General features: G+C 41.1%; 1 protein-coding gene across 7 annotated transcripts in view; it reads left to right on the forward strand.

Annotated features, from left to right (window-relative positions):
- Lims1 (LIM and senescent cell antigen-like domains 1) overlaps positions 1 to 17,077 on the forward strand; it is a 101,350-nt gene that overhangs the window by 41,358 nt on the left and 42,915 nt on the right. Inside the window, exon 1 of one of the 7 annotated variants that reach the window (XM_006513070.4) lies at positions 6,563 to 7,000. The exons of 5 other annotated variants lie outside the window; for them this stretch is intronic. In XM_006513070.4, coding sequence (XP_006513133.1) covers positions 6,894 to 7,000 — 107 coding nt within the window. In that variant the 5' untranslated portion in view covers positions 6,563 to 6,893. Of the gene's footprint in view, positions 1 to 6,562; positions 7,001 to 17,077 lie in introns of those variants that run through there. One more of the 7 variants, NM_201242.1, reaches the window with a different exon arrangement.

Genomic DNA, 17,077 nt, shown 5'->3' on the forward strand with positions numbered 1-17,077 from the left:
AATCACATCCCCCACTTGTTTTAAGAATATGCTTCTATTGTTGGCTTGTTTAAACTGGTATCTAAACAGACTATATTAGTTTAATAATATATTTGATTGCTAGGACCCTATCTCAAAAACAAGTGAATATATCAAAGGAAAGAGCACTCTAGGGATCAAACCCGGTTCCTTATACTTGCAAGGTAATGAATGCTTAGCCCTCTGAGTCATCTCTGTGCCTCAACCACACCTTGTGAGACAGGGTCTGACCTAGCCGGGCTGACCTGGCACTCAGCCATGCACCAAGGATGATTTTGAACTTCTAATCCCTCTGCTGCCACCTGTCCAGCACTGGGCACCACCATTCCCAGTTTTTACGTGGTACCAGGGTTAGAACCCACAATTCTGTCCATACTAGACAAGCACTCAACCAACTTAGATCGCCTGGTAAATTTTGTGGACTTATAAAAACTTTTATTAGATTCGGAGTAGGCCTTAAATGCTAGCTTTCAATGGGCAAGATTATGGCTACATGAAAGTACAGCTCAGGCTGTACTTCACCAGGTCTGTTTTGTTGCTATGTGCATGAAAGAATGTGAAGAAAAATGTTAACAATGCCAGAGCCTGCTACCTCCCTCTCTGCCCCTCCTAGTCTGTTACCTTGGCTTCTCCACCTTGCTTCCTGGTGCAGCCCACACCCTTTTTGCAGTTTTTATCACTCCTATCCTGGCTCTAGCTGCTGTCCTCCCTATCCTGCTGCTTATTGTTTAGTAATATAGATGATCCCATGTTGTTTAGAAGATGTGTTTCTGACTCAGTCAAATTCCTGTGAACTTTTAGTTTTGATTGTGTATGTCTGTGTGTGTGCATGCCATGGTACATGTAAGGGATGTTGTACTAACTTTTCTGTTGCTGTGACAAAACACCACGATCAAGGCAACTTACAAAACACAGTGTTGGATTGGGCTTATGATTTCAGAGGACTTAGTGTCTGTGATGGCAGAGCCAGAGCATGGCAGCAGAAACAGCTGAGAGCTCACATTTTGATCTATAAGCAGGAGACAGGGAGGAACACTGGAAGTGGCACCAATCTTCTGAAACCTCAAAGCCCTTCCTACTGGCTCTTCCCAGCAGTTCCACCAACTGGGGACCAAGCATTCAAATATATGAGCCTAGGGTGTGTGTGTGAGGGAATTCTTACTCAGACCACCACAAAGCACAACTTACAGGAATCCGTTCTCTTCTTCCTGGGTCCTAGGGAATCAAACTCAGGTCCTTAAGTTTCATACAAGTACCTTTACCTCACCAGCACTCCATGAGCTTTTGATGGCTGTTTTTGATGGCTGGTCCACTTGGATGTGTCTTATAAAGTTTGATAAAGGAAACTTTTACAGAGTTCAGAGGCATTGGCAACATTATCCACAGGTGGATCACATTTTTTGGTGATTTTTTTCCCCCCTGTTCTGGACAGTGTTTCTAATAGTTGATATTGCCTTCTTGTCTGTCTGTCTTTCCTTCCTTCCTTCTTTCTTTCCATCCTTCCTTCCTCTCTCTTGCCCCTCCCCTCTTTTTCTTTAAGACAGGGTCTCACTGTATAGCACTGGCTGACTTGGAATTCCCAGTGTATACCAGACTGGCCTCAAACTCACAGAAACCCACCCGTTTCTGTTCCCCACACTAGCGTTTTGTATGTTCTGGCCCTAGTTACTTTGCCCTTGAACCCACTGGCAATGGTACTGAATTGTTGGATCCGCAGCACTGGATCTCATGACAGAGCACTCCTGAGAGACCTTATTTAGGAAGACCTTATGCTTGACAAATAAATATAAGATGAATGAGTGTTGAAAATAATGTAAAACACTAATTTTGCTTTATTAAAGTATGTTTTTAAGATATTTTTATTCTTTTTTAGTTATGTTTAAGAGAGTGTATGTGCACATGAGTGCAGGTACCCATGAGGCCAGAGGTGTTGGCTCCCCTGGAGCTGGAGTTGCAAGTAGTTGTGAGTTGCCTGGCATGAGTATTAAGAACTAAAGTTGGTCCAGGGTAAGTGAAGTAAGTGCCGTCTCTCCAGCTCATAATGAGGTTTCTTTTTTGTTTTGGTTTGTTTTCATTATCTTATGAGATAAAAACTTAGGCTAAAAGAGGATTTGTCTCTATCAAATCCATAGTTAGTTATAAAACAAAATTATTTTTATTGCATATCACATAGAGAAACTAATGGGCTGAAATTGCACAGCTGTTCATATAGTTTATAGACCTTCTGGACCAGCATAAAAGATGCTGGTAATGAACCTTGGTTAATTACAGTTCTGCATAGATGCTGCTTTGTAGCTCCTGTTACTATAAGGAGAAGAAATAGATAATCCCTTAACACTAATGACCACTTCGATGGTTGGGTTTCAGTTAGGCTTCTTCCCCTCTTGTGCCTGAAGGGGGATGTCATTGTAACAGAATGCTGAAAACTGTAAGTTGACAAGTTAGATGAATATTTAGGCAAATTTTTAGTCTTACCATATTTACACTTGTGGAAGGTATTGTTCAAATCTACAGTTTTATAGACTCTGAAATTTCATGAAATACACTCTAAAACTATAGTTTGTATATCTTTCAAAATCTCAGGGGCTAGAGCAGTAGCTCAGCAGTTGAGAGCACTTATTGCTTGTCTTAGGTTTCTATTGCTGTGAAGAGAGACTATGACTACAGTAGCTCTTATAAAGGAAAGCATTCAGTTGGGGCTCACTTACAGTTTCAGAGGTTTTGTGCATTATAGTCTTGGTGGGAAACATGGCAGAGTGCAGACAGAGTATGGCAGAGTTCTGGAGGCAGAGTCAAGAGTACTGTATCTGTCAAAAAAACAAAACAAATGAAGAGTACTATATCTGGATTTGCAGGCAGCAAGGAGAAACTATGTCACACTGCCCAGACTTGAGTTTATAAGACCTCAAAGCCCACACCCAGTGACATACTTCCTCTAAGAAGGCCACACCTTCTAATAGAGCCATTCCCTATGGATCAAGCATTCACACACACAAACCACACATACACCACTCACTCTCTGGAAGTCGTTCCTATTCAAACCACCACATTGCTCTAACAAAGGACCCTGGTTTAATTTCTAACACCCACATGATGGTTTAAACCATCTGTAATTCCAATTCCAGGGAGTCTGACACCATCTTCTGGCTTCATGAGCACCAGGCATGCATGTGGTATAGGTTCATGCAGGCAAAACAAAATAAATAAATGAAATTTTAAATTCCACTTAGAAAATATGGAATACTAAGAGCAAAACATTTCAAAACTCTAAGGGAACAAGCAGGCTATCATGAGTTTGAGGCTAGTCTGAACTACATAGTATGATCCTGTCTCAGGAAAACAACTAAATACCAAATAGTGATACTACGTTGTTTTGAACACAGAAGGGAGCACAGGGTCCATAGAACAAGGGGGTTTGATTAGCCTATGAGATATCTAAAGGCTTCCTACTTTGCCCAAGATATAGTGGGGTGAGTAGGAGCTAACCCTGCTAGAATCCTTTTACTAGACTTACAGGCTGCATTGGAGAAACCAGGAAATGAGAGAAATAGTCTGTCCTAAGAACTGCCTGGAGTCAAGACCAAGGAGCCAGGAGCAGGCTCTGCTGGCACCAGATAACACACCTCATTTTCTTTGTTTATACTGTTATAAAGGCAGTGGAGCCAGGGAAAGGTTTTTAAGAAGGGTCAATAAGCAATCGACCTGCGTTTTAAAAGATCAGTTTGAATAGATTAGAAGATTGGTGGCTGGGAGAAATTTAGAGCAGGCAAGAGAAACTTTTCCCAAACAGCATTAGCCCACTGCTGAGCAGACAGATACCAAATGAACACCTGGTGAAGTTTAAAAGACCCACACTGGGAGTTGGAGGTGTTCAGAAAAGGGAGAAACAAATGTATATATAGGGAAGATCTGAAGAATTATCTGTAGGGTTTTGAAGGAATCTGTTTGTAACACTGTTATAAAATGTAGTACTCACATGCATTTTCTGTGAGAAACTTTTATCAGATTCACAAAAGGTCCCTGGCTCCCAGAAGATGAAAAGCTATGTGAAAAGCTTGGGTAGTAGTCAGCCTGAGAGAAGAATGGTCTTGCACAGCAGTAGAACTTTGTATTTAATCATTCCAGTCAGGAGCTTAAATTAAAACTACACAAGAAACTGTCAGCATGGATGGCAGCGGTTGGTATTACTTTAGAGCGGATTGATATTTCATGCCTGATCCAACAAGAATCTAGGAAGCTAGGAAGGACAGAATGGTATGGAAAGTTGTAATGAGGCTCATGCAACAAACAGCGCAGGTGGAAAACTCTGGCTGGAGCAGCTGGCGGGGACCATTGTTCTCTCTAGCCAGTAGGAGCAGGAGAGAGTTAGGAATTTTATGAAGTGATCACTATTACAAGTGTTCAAGGAAAGGTTAGGAATCCTACACTGAATGCAAGGCTGAAATGGCAGTCAGAATCTTGAGAATGCAGAAATGGAAAGCTTTCTATTTAGAGTCACGTGGGGAAGTCTAGACCTCTCTGCACTGTAAAAAGTATGCAAAGACGATAACTTGAAACTGAAAACCTTTGAATTATATCTGAACAGAAAACTTAGGCACAGTTGGTAACTATTTTTCAATGGGAAAGTGTATTTGAAGGGAAAAAAAGAACTAGGGTCTGAAGATATGCAGCTCAGGTCTGAGGGATGGGGCTGGTAAAAAGCTTGATTAACATACAAGAATACCCAGCATTGTATAAACCAGGCAACCAGGAGTAGTTGGTGTATGCACACCCATAATCCTAGCACCTGCAGGTGGAGATGGGGGATAAGGCATTCAGAAACATCTTTGCCTACCTAATGAGTTTAGGGCCAGTCTGAGATACATGAGACCCTGTCTTCAAAAATAAAAGGGGGCTGGCTGGGCATGATGGTGCACACCTTTAATCCCTGCAGTTTCGAGGTAGAGGCAGGCAGGTCTCTTGAGATTGAAACCAGCTTGGTCTATATAGCAAGTTCAAGCCCATAAGGCCAACATAGTACAAGACCCTGTCTCCAGAAACAAAGCAACAACAATTTTTTTAAAAGACCCAAGATCTTCTGTGTTCTACTGTATTATACACTCTACTGTGCACTGGAGGTAGGGCTGTGATCCTACCTGGTACTGGTGTAGGGCCAGTGTATTTTTCCGAAGTTTGTGATCTCTGTTGGTGCCTGTGTGTTCTTATCTAGCTCCCTTTCCAGTGTGTCGGACCTCAGTATGCTTCTGCACAGGTCGAGGAGAAGATAAAGCTCCCCTCCCCTCCCCTCCCCTCCCCTCCCCTCCCCTCCCCTCCCCTCCCCTCCCCTCCCCTGTCTCCCTCTCTTCCTTTCTGTCCATCTGTCTTCATGAAGACAATGGCTTAAAGAGTCTTCAGCAATGGCTCAGAATTTCATTTTATTCTTTGTAGCAGTTTCATTGCAGCATAAGCATTGACTTATTAAAATTCCTACTTGTCAGCCCAGCCATTTGAAAAGTCAGAGGGCAGCAATTGTCATAGCTTGTTTGTTACAGAGCTTGGAACTGGTCTTTTTGTGACTGTCTTCACATCCTTTTAACCACAGACTCTTCATACAAGATCCATCCCACACAGTTCTGTTTCCTGTGTCAGTAGCTTTCAACAAGCTGTTTCCTTGTTGGCAGGGTTGCATCAGTTTAAAACAAAGCCAAACACCCACCTCTTTTAAAAGTAATGCTACTGGCTACATTATGCTGTTGAAACACATCTTGTTTCTTAGTGCCTGGTATTGAACCCAGGGCCTTGTACATGCTAACCAAACACTCTTCAATGAACTATACTCTCAAGTCCTTTTCTGTATTCTTGTTGAGAGCAGTCTAAAAGGAAAAGAACAGTACAAAGTGTTCAAAGAGAAATTTTCTAGAACCATGAATCAAGCTTTTGGCTAAGAAATAGCCAGCAGCCTGCCTGTATTTGTGCTGTGGTGTATGTCCTGAGAGGGACTTAATTGGTCTGGTGGGTGGCACCCTGCCTGATGTACTGTTTACATTATTGGAGCAGGTGACACAGCATTTCCCATGTCCTCTGTGATCTGCAACCCCTTCACCTTGCTTCCCAAGATCAAATGCATAGATAAATATTGGCATTTATAGGCTGACAACCTGGAGATAAATGTTACCCTGCAGAGGAGGCTGTGTAAGTTGGGGGTTATTCAGCAAGAATAGACATAGAATCTGAAAATCATTTAACAGAATTTAGCAGAAGAAACACTCTTCCTCCCATTTATGAATTTTTAGTAATATTTACTGGGGAGGGGGTGGCCTAGACACCATCTTCTCTTCTAAGGAGGATTCAGAATGCTGAGAGAGGAAGGAATTGGACTGTTTCCTTTGGAATTCTGACTCCCCTCCAACCCCCAGGGAAAATGTCCCAAAGAGCTCCTGATGACCAGGCATTTCTTTATACTGACAGCTGTCTGAAATGTTAATGGATTTCCTGGCAAATAAAACAGGGCAGACCCTCCTTTAAGCATTACTTTGCTAGAGCTTTTCCCCAACTTTAATTCAGAAGACTCTTAGAGAGATTTTATAAAGGAATTGCTGTCATTGTTCATAAGAAATTTGCTTATTGGTGACCACGTGGGCCAGTGTGGGTCACTGACTCCCCCTCCCCTAGGTACAGGGCCCAGAGATAAGGCAAGTCATGTCTTGCTGGGGAGGGTGTGTACAACAAGAAACAGGAAGCTGTGTTTCAGCCGACTGGCCTGGCCTGCTTTGCCTGGAGCTTTCTAACCCAGAGTCAGGTGTGCTGAGGTCCTTCGGCAGAGGACACTGCCTTTCTGAGCTGGCAACGCTCGCTCGCCTAGCACAAGTATCCTTAATTGCTGTGCAGAGAAAACTATGACCACACTACAGCTTAAGGAGCTTTCACAGTCGGGCCTCTACCGGAGAAGGCGAGAGCGTCCTGAGAGTCTGAGAGTCAATGGGCACGCAGAGGAAGAGCTGAGGTGAGTGCAGGGTTGGCTAAGGGTCAAGGTTCCTCTCGGTTGTAGCGATTGTGATTATAGCGGGATTCACAGCCTAGTGGATCCCTGTTCTTTGGGTAGGAGCCTCTTGTGGCCCTGGAGCCTGTTCCCACTCTCCTCAGCTCTTCTCCACACCTGGGCTCCTGGTGCATCTCTAAATGCAGCTCCAGACTAGCTTCTCAACGGGAAGGAATTGATTTTCCCTGGGGGCTAGAGCTAGCAGTTTGGGTTTATCAGAGCAGATTTTTGTGAGAAATTAGACTTTGAGTATGTGTCAGGTAGTTTGTAGTATTTGGTGTGGGGGCTGGGTAGGGTTCCTAAGGTTGTTATTGAAGTGATGTAACAAAGAAATGTTGTGGAACTACTGAATATAGTTTAGCAGTGATGGACATCAAAAATCTGGAGAACAAGTTAGCAAAAGATTAGTTGTTTTGGGTTTCAACTTTAATTTATCTAAAACCAACATTTTTTAGTTTTTTGCTGTAACTGCCAAGAAGTTATTTTAGATTTGGTATTCTGAAAGTCGCTACTGCATTAAGCCCCATGTTACTGTGAAAGAGGATTTGGCTTTTCGTTTTTCCTTTCCTTTCCTTTCCTTTCCTTTCCTTTCCTTTTCTTTCTTTCTTTCTTTTTTTTTTTTTGGCGCGGGGGGGGGGGGGGGACGGGGGGGGGGGCGGGGGGCGGGGGAGGGAGATAGGAAGTGTTCCTGTTTTCCTGCTGACAGAAAGCTGCAGTAAAAAGAAGCATTTGGAAAATATAATTTTCTGTATCTAGTGTAATTTATTCTTGAATTAGAGTATCTGAATATTCTGACCAGATGGCCGCGTGATATCTATACCTTGCATTTGTTCTCTGTTGACATGGAAGAAATTGACAAGCTTTTAAAACGTGTGTCTCATTATGGTCAGCTATGTCACGAGACCTGTACTTTCAGAGAGAAATGCCTATTTGAAAATTATTGACTTTCTCCAATTTTTGATGATCCTGATAACAAAAGAACTGTTGTCAATGCTGGCAAGTGTCCATGCATGCCTTCTTACGGTGTAAAGTGACTTGGCAACATTTACTGTATTCACTTGGAAATCACTGGATTCAACAGAATGTAAAGGCTTCTGAGTTTGAAGTGTTACACATTTGACTTGTAATCTCTCCCTGTGAGAGGAGCAGTCCAAACCCAGGCCCTCATACATGCTAGGCAAGAACGCCCAACCTACAAGCCCTGTCACAGGCCAGATTTTTGCACTCAGAATTCAAGAGAGAAGTTAGCAAACAAACAAATAGTTGTAATTTCAGATTGGGTTTTCTTAGAATTTCCTGTTTTAAAAATTCAAGATCTGTAAAATATTTTAAACTGTTTTATACTTATTTTCAGACCTAAAATACTTATGTAATATAAGAGGTAGTTCATTTATATAATTATAGTGATCTTTAAAACAACTAGAATTGTTTTGTTTGTTTGTTTGTTTTGGTTTCTCGAGACGGGGTTTCTCTGTGTAGTCCTGGCTGTCCTGGAACTCAGAAATCCGCTTGCCTTTACCACCCAAGTGCTGGGATTTTTATCCCCTAGAATTTAAATGTAGAAAAAAAAATGCTGTCTGTTCCAATGAATTAAAGAAAAATATTTTTTCTACCCATTTTGGTTATGTAGCTCCTTGGTGATGATAACAGTGGTTTGTGTTTCTGCTGTTCTTGTCTCCTAATACTGGGAAAAGCACTTTCCATATTGACTGTGCAGTTAAAACAGAAAAAGTAGGTAAGGTAGACTTTTTAATGAGTTTAGAGAGATAGGATTTACCACTCGTTGTATTGTAGTATTAGTTAAGAAGAATTAGGAGAGTAATGAAGTTAGGTGTCCCAAGTTTCAGCACCTCAGATCTTCTAAAGGAGAATAAAAACAAGCGCCAACAGTATGTGCCATTTACCACGGGAGAAGCCCTCATGGCCGTCTCTGCAAGGCAAGCAGTATCTTAGAAATAGTGCAGAGTGGCCCCTTGGTATTGCAAACTTTATATGCCCCAGTACAGGGGAATGCCAGGGCCAAGAAGTGGGAGTGGGTAGGGGAGCAGGGCGAGGGGTCGGGGATATAGGGAACTTTTAGGATAGCATTTGAAATTTGAAATGTATATAAAGAAAATATCTAATTAAAAAAATAGTGCAGAGCAATAAAGTATCATGATGTTAAGACATCATTTATCCCATTTCAATTGAGTGCCTACTGTGTGTCAAGTAAAGGTTCAGGGTGAATGAGAGAGACATAGCCTCTTTATCAGGGAACACCTGTTGGCATAGGAACAGCAGATGTCTTCCCTAGGAGCAGTGTTTGAGTAGGTGAAATATCAAGTATATTTCATGTTATCATACTGTTGCTCAAAGCCCAGCTGCACTTTTGAGTTTATGTTACATGCTCCCTTTCTTGGCAGTGTGTGAACTCTTAACACAAACTCTGTGGAGGACTAGAAAGGGCAAGGGCCACTGCCAGAAAACATCTTTCTTGTAATTTTAAGTAGAAGACTAGTCTAAAATTAAAAAGATAAAGTTTTAAAGGATTCTGTAGCAACATGAAAATAGTTCTAGTGTTACACTTGAAATTGCTTCTGAAAGATACATGTGAAGAGCGTCGTAACTTCTGGCTTTACTGATACTCGTTTTAATGTGCTAGTAAGACCTGGAAGATCCTTTTTGTTGTGTTATATTGTGTTGTGTTTTTTGAGAGAGTCTCACTATAAAGCCTTGGCTGCCCAGGAACTTACTCAATAGACCAGGCTGGCCTAGAACTTACAGAGTTGCCAGCCTCTGTCTCCTGACCTAAAAGTTACTTTGTACCTGTAATGTTTCTTTTTTTTTAAAAGATTTATTTATTATTATAAATATGTACACTGTTGCTGTCTTCAGACACACCAGAAAAGGGCATCAGATCTCATTACAGATGGTTGTGAGCCGCCATGTGGTTGCTGGGATTTGAACTCAGGACCTTTGGAAGAGCAGTAGGTACTCTTACCCGTTGAGCCATCTCGCCAGCCCCACCTGTAATGTTTCTAACTGCATTTGAGGGCCATGGAGATTCAGGAAATTTAGGAATCATTCTGAGTTTCAGAGTATTGACCCCTTTTTCCCAGAAAAAAAATGTCCATTTCCAAATAGCATTTCCACTATACACACACACACACTCTGTCTCTCTCTCTCTCTGTCTCTCTCTCTCACACACACACTTTCTTAACTATTCTTTTCTCTCAACTAACTGTCTTTTTAAGTTTTCTTTTAGGAAACTCAGATAACAAACACATCCAAGCAATTTGCTTTAAACTATTCAGAATCGCATTTGCTTCCCCTGCAGTGTAAGAGATGAGTTAATAACTGATCTAGAGACCAATCGAGATGCAGCACTTTGGTGCCTATTCTACAACATGTTCTAATGTCTTAGTGACCAATGACCTCAGGTCAGACCTCACCCATGCCTAATTGGAAAAGCCCCACAAACCTAGAAGGATTTTATATTTTCTTTTTTTTTTTCTTTCCATTTTTTATTAGGTATTTAGCTCATTTACATTTCCAATGCTATACCAAAAGTCCCCCATACCCACCCACCCCCACTCCCCTACCCGCCCACTCCCCCTTTTTGGCCCTGGCGTTCCCCTGTTCTGGGGCATATAAAGTTTGTGTGTCCAATGGGCCTCTCTTTCCAGTGATGGCCGACTAGGCCATCTTTTGATACATATGCAGCTAGAGTCAGGATTTTATATTTTCAAATGATTAAAAGAAAGGCAGAGGCAGGTGGATCTCTGTGAGTTCAAGGCCAGCGTAGTCTATAGAGCAAGTTCTAGGACAGCCAGGACTACAAACTGAAACCCAGTCTCAAACAAACAAAATCTTCATATGAAAATTACATAAAATTCATATTACAGTATCTGAACATAAAGTTTTATTGGGACATAGCTGTGCTTCTTTCTATGGGTCATCTGTGGTGCCTTTGTGGTAAACTGGTACTTGCATTATGATACAGATTGGCATGGCCCACAAGGACAAAAATTTCCTAATTGCCCCTTTACAGAAATCCTCAGCTGATCCCTGGCCTAGTACTATGATGATCTCTCTGCCTCTCTTTCCTGGAGTTATGCTCTCCCTACCAATTCTTACCACCTACCAGTTGACTTTATGCATAGATAAAATCAGAACTATGTCCGAACTCTGAAATGAATCAAAAAGCATATTTTATATTCATATCCCTGTAATGTAGAAGTACAGTGAATAATATGAAGGATATTCTTTGTAAATTTTTGGGGGCAAGGTCTTATTATGTCACCCAAACTGTCTTAGGTCTCACTGTGTAGTCTAAACTGGACCCTAACTTAGGGCAGTCTTGGCCTCTCAAATACTGAAGTTATAGAGGTGAACTACCACCACCCATGAAATGTAAAGCTAACAGAGTATAGCACACATATGTTTCATGGGGATATAGGTCAACCCACAGCATACAGTAGAATATAGGATTAAGGGTCATTCCACTACACTACATTTTAAAATAAGAATTATCTTATGAATATGAGTACACTGTAGTTGTCTTCAGACTCACCAGAAGAGGGCATTGGCTCTCTTTACAGATGGTTGTGAGCCACCATGTAGTTGCTGGGAATTGAACTCAGGACCTCTGGAAGAGCAGTCAGTGCTCTTAACCACTGAGCCATCTCTCCAGCCCTACACTATACACACACACACACACACACACACACACACACACACACACACACACACACGTACGTACGTACGTATGTGTGTGTGTGTATGTATATATGTGTGTGTGTGTGTGTGTATATATGTGTGTGTGTGTGTGTGTGTGTGTGTGTGTGTGTGTAGTACAGTGCACATCAGTTAAAGTGCACATAGTGTATTCATCATCCCACCTCTCTTCACAGTTCTTCCCATTGTCTTCTCCTTTCCTGTGTTCCTAGACAACCTTAATCCAAGGTGGAGCTACATTACCTTGCAGTCTTTAGAATTTTATATTATTTTTTTAATTTGTTTGTGTATATGAGTGTTTTGCCTACATGTATATCTGTGTACTACATGTATGTCTGGTGCCCTGGGAGGGCAGAAACAGATACAGGCTCTCATGCGCTGGAGTGTTGCAGACAGTTGTTGTTGGCGTGTGGGCGTGCAATCCAGCTCTTCTGCAAGAGCAGCAAGTGTTCTCTCTTCTTTTTTTTTTTTTAAAGATTTATTTAATATGTAAGTACACTGTAGCTGTTTTCAAACACACCAGAAGAGGGTGTCAGATCTCATTACAGGTGGTTGTGAGCCACCATGTGGTTGCTGGGATTTGAACTCAGGACCTCTGGAATAGCAGTCAGTGCTCTTAACCGCTGAGCCATCTCTCCAGCCCACAGCAAATGTTCTTAACCATCCAACCATCTCACCCCATATCTTTGTTTTGTTTTGTTCTGATTTGATTTCTTAATTAAACTCAGAATAATTATTTATCTTTGTGCATTTAATTATTGTAGTTTATACTGTAAACAGGCTTACTTGTTGAGTTTGACATAGTATTTATTTCCAGTCTTTCTCTATTTGAAAAAAAGCTGCTAATGAAATTTATGTACATACCGCTGTGTGGATATGTGCTTGTTTCACTTTGGATATCTAAATTGTTTAGCTACCAGTCTATTTTTTTCAGAACTTGCTCATTTTCCAAACAGATTCACATTAGTGGTGTATATAGTTTCTGATGTTACCACATCTCCACCAATGTTTGTAATGATCATAAAATTATTTTGTCAGCTTTTCAGCTTTTCCATTCTGTTGTTAACCCCACCAAGATTTCAAATGCTTTTTGTTTTTTTGGTGGTTTTTTTTTGTTTGTTTGTTTGTTTTTTGTTTTTTTGACATCTAATGAAATTGGGTGAAGTAGAAACTTAAGGGTTCTTTGGAAATTCAGTTGTGTTGGATGGTCTTTTGTTAGGGCACGAACATGAAAGGAGTGTTTTCCTGAAGTGGACACAGGGGAACAACTCAGGCAGACTCGTGAAGGAACATTTTACTAAAGCAGACACAAGACAGAGGATGTTTTGTAAAGTACACAGGTGAAAGAACATGTGATATGGGATTTTTTGTTAACAAGATTGGTTACCTAGAAATTCTGAGTATACTTGATTGTATCTTAAAAGTTAAAACTTTTAACTCTTTTTTTGAGAAGCTGGAGAGATGCCTCTGGGTAAAAGCACTTGCTACTCTTCCAGAGGTCCTGAGTCCAGCAACCACACAGTGGCTCACAGCCATTTATAATGGGGTCTGATGCCCTCTTCTGGCGTGCATGTGTACTTGCAGATAGAGCACTCGTATGCATAAAATAAGTAAATCTTAAAGAAAAAAGAAAAAAAATTACCATTGAACAAAAAGTGAAAGCTGAAGTCTTTTATTTTTCCTGTGGGTGATTAATAGTAAACAAAACATTTTCTACTTGTTCTTCATAGACATTTGCCAGAAAAAAAAATCTAGGTTTAAAAAAAAAAAAAAACTACTATAGGTTTCAAGTGTTGTAATTTACTCTGTAAAATGCACCTTTGGTTCGGTCTGCATTTACTAAAGCATCTACCTTCATGGAATTGAGGGATATGCTCTTAACACATTATAACAAAAAAAGACACAGATAAATAATTAAAAATTATTGTGCCATTGTTGGCATGAATAGTAAGGGTATAGACAGAGTTATTAGTTGCTGATTAGCAGATACCTGGTAGTTCCAAAGTGTGGAGATTATTTTTTGGTTCAGATAATCGTACTTTAGGCCTTGTAGGCCATTTCATCTGTCCTAACTCCTCAGTTCTACAAGTGGGGAAATGCAACTGGGCAGCAATGTTGGAGGATGGGTGTAACCCTGTGTGTTCTAGCAAACCTTTCTTCATCCAGTGAGTAATGGGGATGAGCTGGAGGAAAGCCTCCTGGTTTTTCCCTGCCTCCTTGCTTAGAAAGTATAAAGTAAATGTAGATACAACTCTAAAACCAAATATAACTAATGACTAATGGTTCATGCTGCCTAAACTCAAATGAAAATACTAAGACCTGTTAAAGTCTCTTTATATGAGCAAGTGTATAAGTCTGTGCTTTTGTATGTCGTGCCTGGAGATGATCTGTGCCTACAGAGCTGGTGGCGTTTCCGTTTCTGAATAAGAGAGCAGGGGCATTGCAACAGGAGCAGTAACAAAACTTTTTCTGAATATATTCGTGCTCAGAGTAATCAAGTATGCCAGGAGACTCCCACCACCACCACCACCACTCCGTTCCAGGAAGCAGCTTTGCCTGTCACATGGGAGTAAATATGCAATCACCACAGCAGTGTACAATTGGAGTCTTACCCTTTTGAATTACTTTTTAAATTTCTTTCTTCCCCCTTTTTTCCTAATATCTTATCTCTAAGTCTACCTTTTAAGAAATTTTAAATTTAGAGTTTAAAGGGTTTTTTTAGGTTTAAATTAAAATATGAAGAAATGGTTTCATTGTGGCATGTGTGTGTGTGTCCATTGTACTGTATTCTAATGTCTTCTCCCTCTCTGCTCTTCCACTTATTACACTGGTTGGTTCCTTCCTTTCCACAGATAGTCCCCACTTCTGAATCTGTTACTCTAACCTAAGATCTCTTCTTTCCCTCTTATGAACCTCTTAGTAGTTTGATGACACATGCATGAGTGGTGTGTGTGTGTGTGTGTGTGTATAAATAAATCTGGGCTGTCCCACATGTGAGAGAAAAACATAGGGTACATATCTTTCTGGATTGCTTTATTTTAACAGAATGATTTCCTATATTTCAGAGAAGATTTATAGATAGGTTATCTCTGAAAAAAAATCTTGTGGTCATTTGCTCTAATATACTAGATTAGTATTGGCCATCCTTAAAAGGGGTAAAAAATTGTGTACTTCTTCGTTTTGGCTTTTTGCTGTTTGTTTGTTTATATGTATGGTTTTATTTCTTAATTTTTGGGGGTTTGTTTGTTTGTTTCTGGAGACATGATCTTACTATGTAGCCCTGACTGGTCTTGAACTTATTCTTTAGGTTTGCCTCAGATTCCTCTTCTTGTCTCAGCTGCCCACCTTAGTGCTAGGATTACAGTTATAGACCACCACACCCAGCTTATCTACTTGCTTTGTAGTGCTGGGGGCCAAGTCCAGAGCCTCCTTTGCTACTGAGTAGCAGCTGCAGCCATAAATCACTGATGTGTGGTACAGCCAGCATAGATACCTGTTATTATTGATGGGACAGCTTTTCACTCCCATGTCATTTTACTAGTTTATTTGAACCATTCTCAGTGAGCGGTTCATCTTTTGGATGGTTGCAAGATCCTCACCTCTTTGAAAATGTGTCTTCTGTCCTGGTTGGTTTTATTGTCACCCTGATACAAGCTAAACTATTCTAGGGAGTCTCAGTTGAGAAAATTCTCCATCAGGTTGTCTATAGGCAGGTGTGTGTGTAGGGGGACATTTTCTTGATTCGTGATTGATATGGAAGGTCCCAGCTCATGGTGGATAGCACTACCCAGGACAGGCAGTCCTGAGTGTATAAGAAAGCAAACTGAGCAAGTCCTGAGGAGTAAGCCAGTAAGCAGCATGCCTCCATGGCCTCTGCCTCAGCTCCTGCTTCCTCGTTCCTACCTTTAGATTCCTGCCCACGTTTCCCTCAGTGGTAGAGTATGACCTGAGAGTTATGAGCAGGTAAAGCCCCTCCTCCCCAAGTTGCTTTTGGTCTTGGTATTTTATCATAGCAATAGAACTCCTAATTAGTACATCTGTGTCTGTTTTCCTATAGGAGTCATTGGACATTGTGCCAAGTTAGTTTTTATTAAATCTTGCTTTCTTATATTTGAATTGTGAAAGAGATTATTTTTACTAATGCTTGATTCAAAGTTCAAGTAAAAGGTCCTGTTAGGCAGCAGACTAAGTGCATTTGCTGTTTTGAACTAAAATCACTGATAGCAGTTCTGTATAAAGGCTTGAGTTTAATTTCAAGATTTGTTTGGGGTTTTGTTTGTTTTTTGTTTTGTTTTTGAGCCGATTTTTTTTTTTTTTTTTTTGGTTTTTCGAGACAGAGTTTCTCTGTATAGCCCTGGCTATCCTGGCACTCACTTTGTAGACCAGGCTGGCCTCGAACTCAGAAATCTGCCTGCTTCTGCCTCCCAAGTACTGGGATTAAAGGCATGCGCCACCACTGCCCGGCTTGAGACGAATTCTTGCACTTGTTATTTCACTATATCTTACCTAGAACTATGTAGATGAAGTTGGCCTTGGACCTACCATGATCCTCTGGCTCTTTCTGCCTCCTGAGTAGTGGAGTTACAGATGTGAGCTTCCATGCTCAGCTTCTTTTTGCAGTCTTTAAGTAATTAAATGTTAAGTGTGCACACAAATGTAACCCACATGGTGCCTGTCTATGTTCTAACTCAGTTACAAAATAACTGAAACAATTGTAATCCACCTGAGCTCCATAGTATTCTTTCCCCAGCCATTTGCTAGATTCTCTCTTGCACACCATTCTAATAGGTTTATGGTTGAGATGAGAACTGGGGGAACTGGATGCGAGCTGTCACCACTGCTATGGCAGCAGAGGACCAGGTGCTGTGAATAGAAGGAAGAAGCAATGTCCTCAAGGACTTAACCAGAATGGGCAGGAGAAAGCATGCTAAACAGAGTTCTTAGGACACTTGAGTCACTCTCCTGTCTTCTGCTAAATTATATATAAGAGCAAAAAGAAAGTCTGGTGACAAGGCTTGATTCTGCTGTTACGACTCAGGTCTACCTATTGTTGGATTTAATTTTTATGACTGGGAGAGGATAGTGGGGAGGGGGAAAAGAGAATGAGGTGTGGGACTGGAGAGATGGCTCAGCGGGTAAGAGCACTCACTGCTCTTCCGAAGCTCCTGAGTTCCCAGCAAGCACATGGTGGCTCACAGCCACCCGTAATGGGTTCTGACGCCCTCTTCTGGTGTGTCTGAAGTCAGCTACAGTGTATTTATGTCTAATGATAAAGAGTGCGCAGGGCTGACCAGAGCGAGCATAGGTCCTAAAATTCAATTCCCA

Source organism: Mus musculus, chromosome 10 (genome assembly GCF_000001635.26).
Source record: "Mus musculus strain C57BL/6J chromosome 10, GRCm38.p6 C57BL/6J".
Classification (NCBI taxonomy): Eukaryota; Metazoa; Chordata; class Mammalia; order Rodentia; family Muridae; genus Mus; species Mus musculus.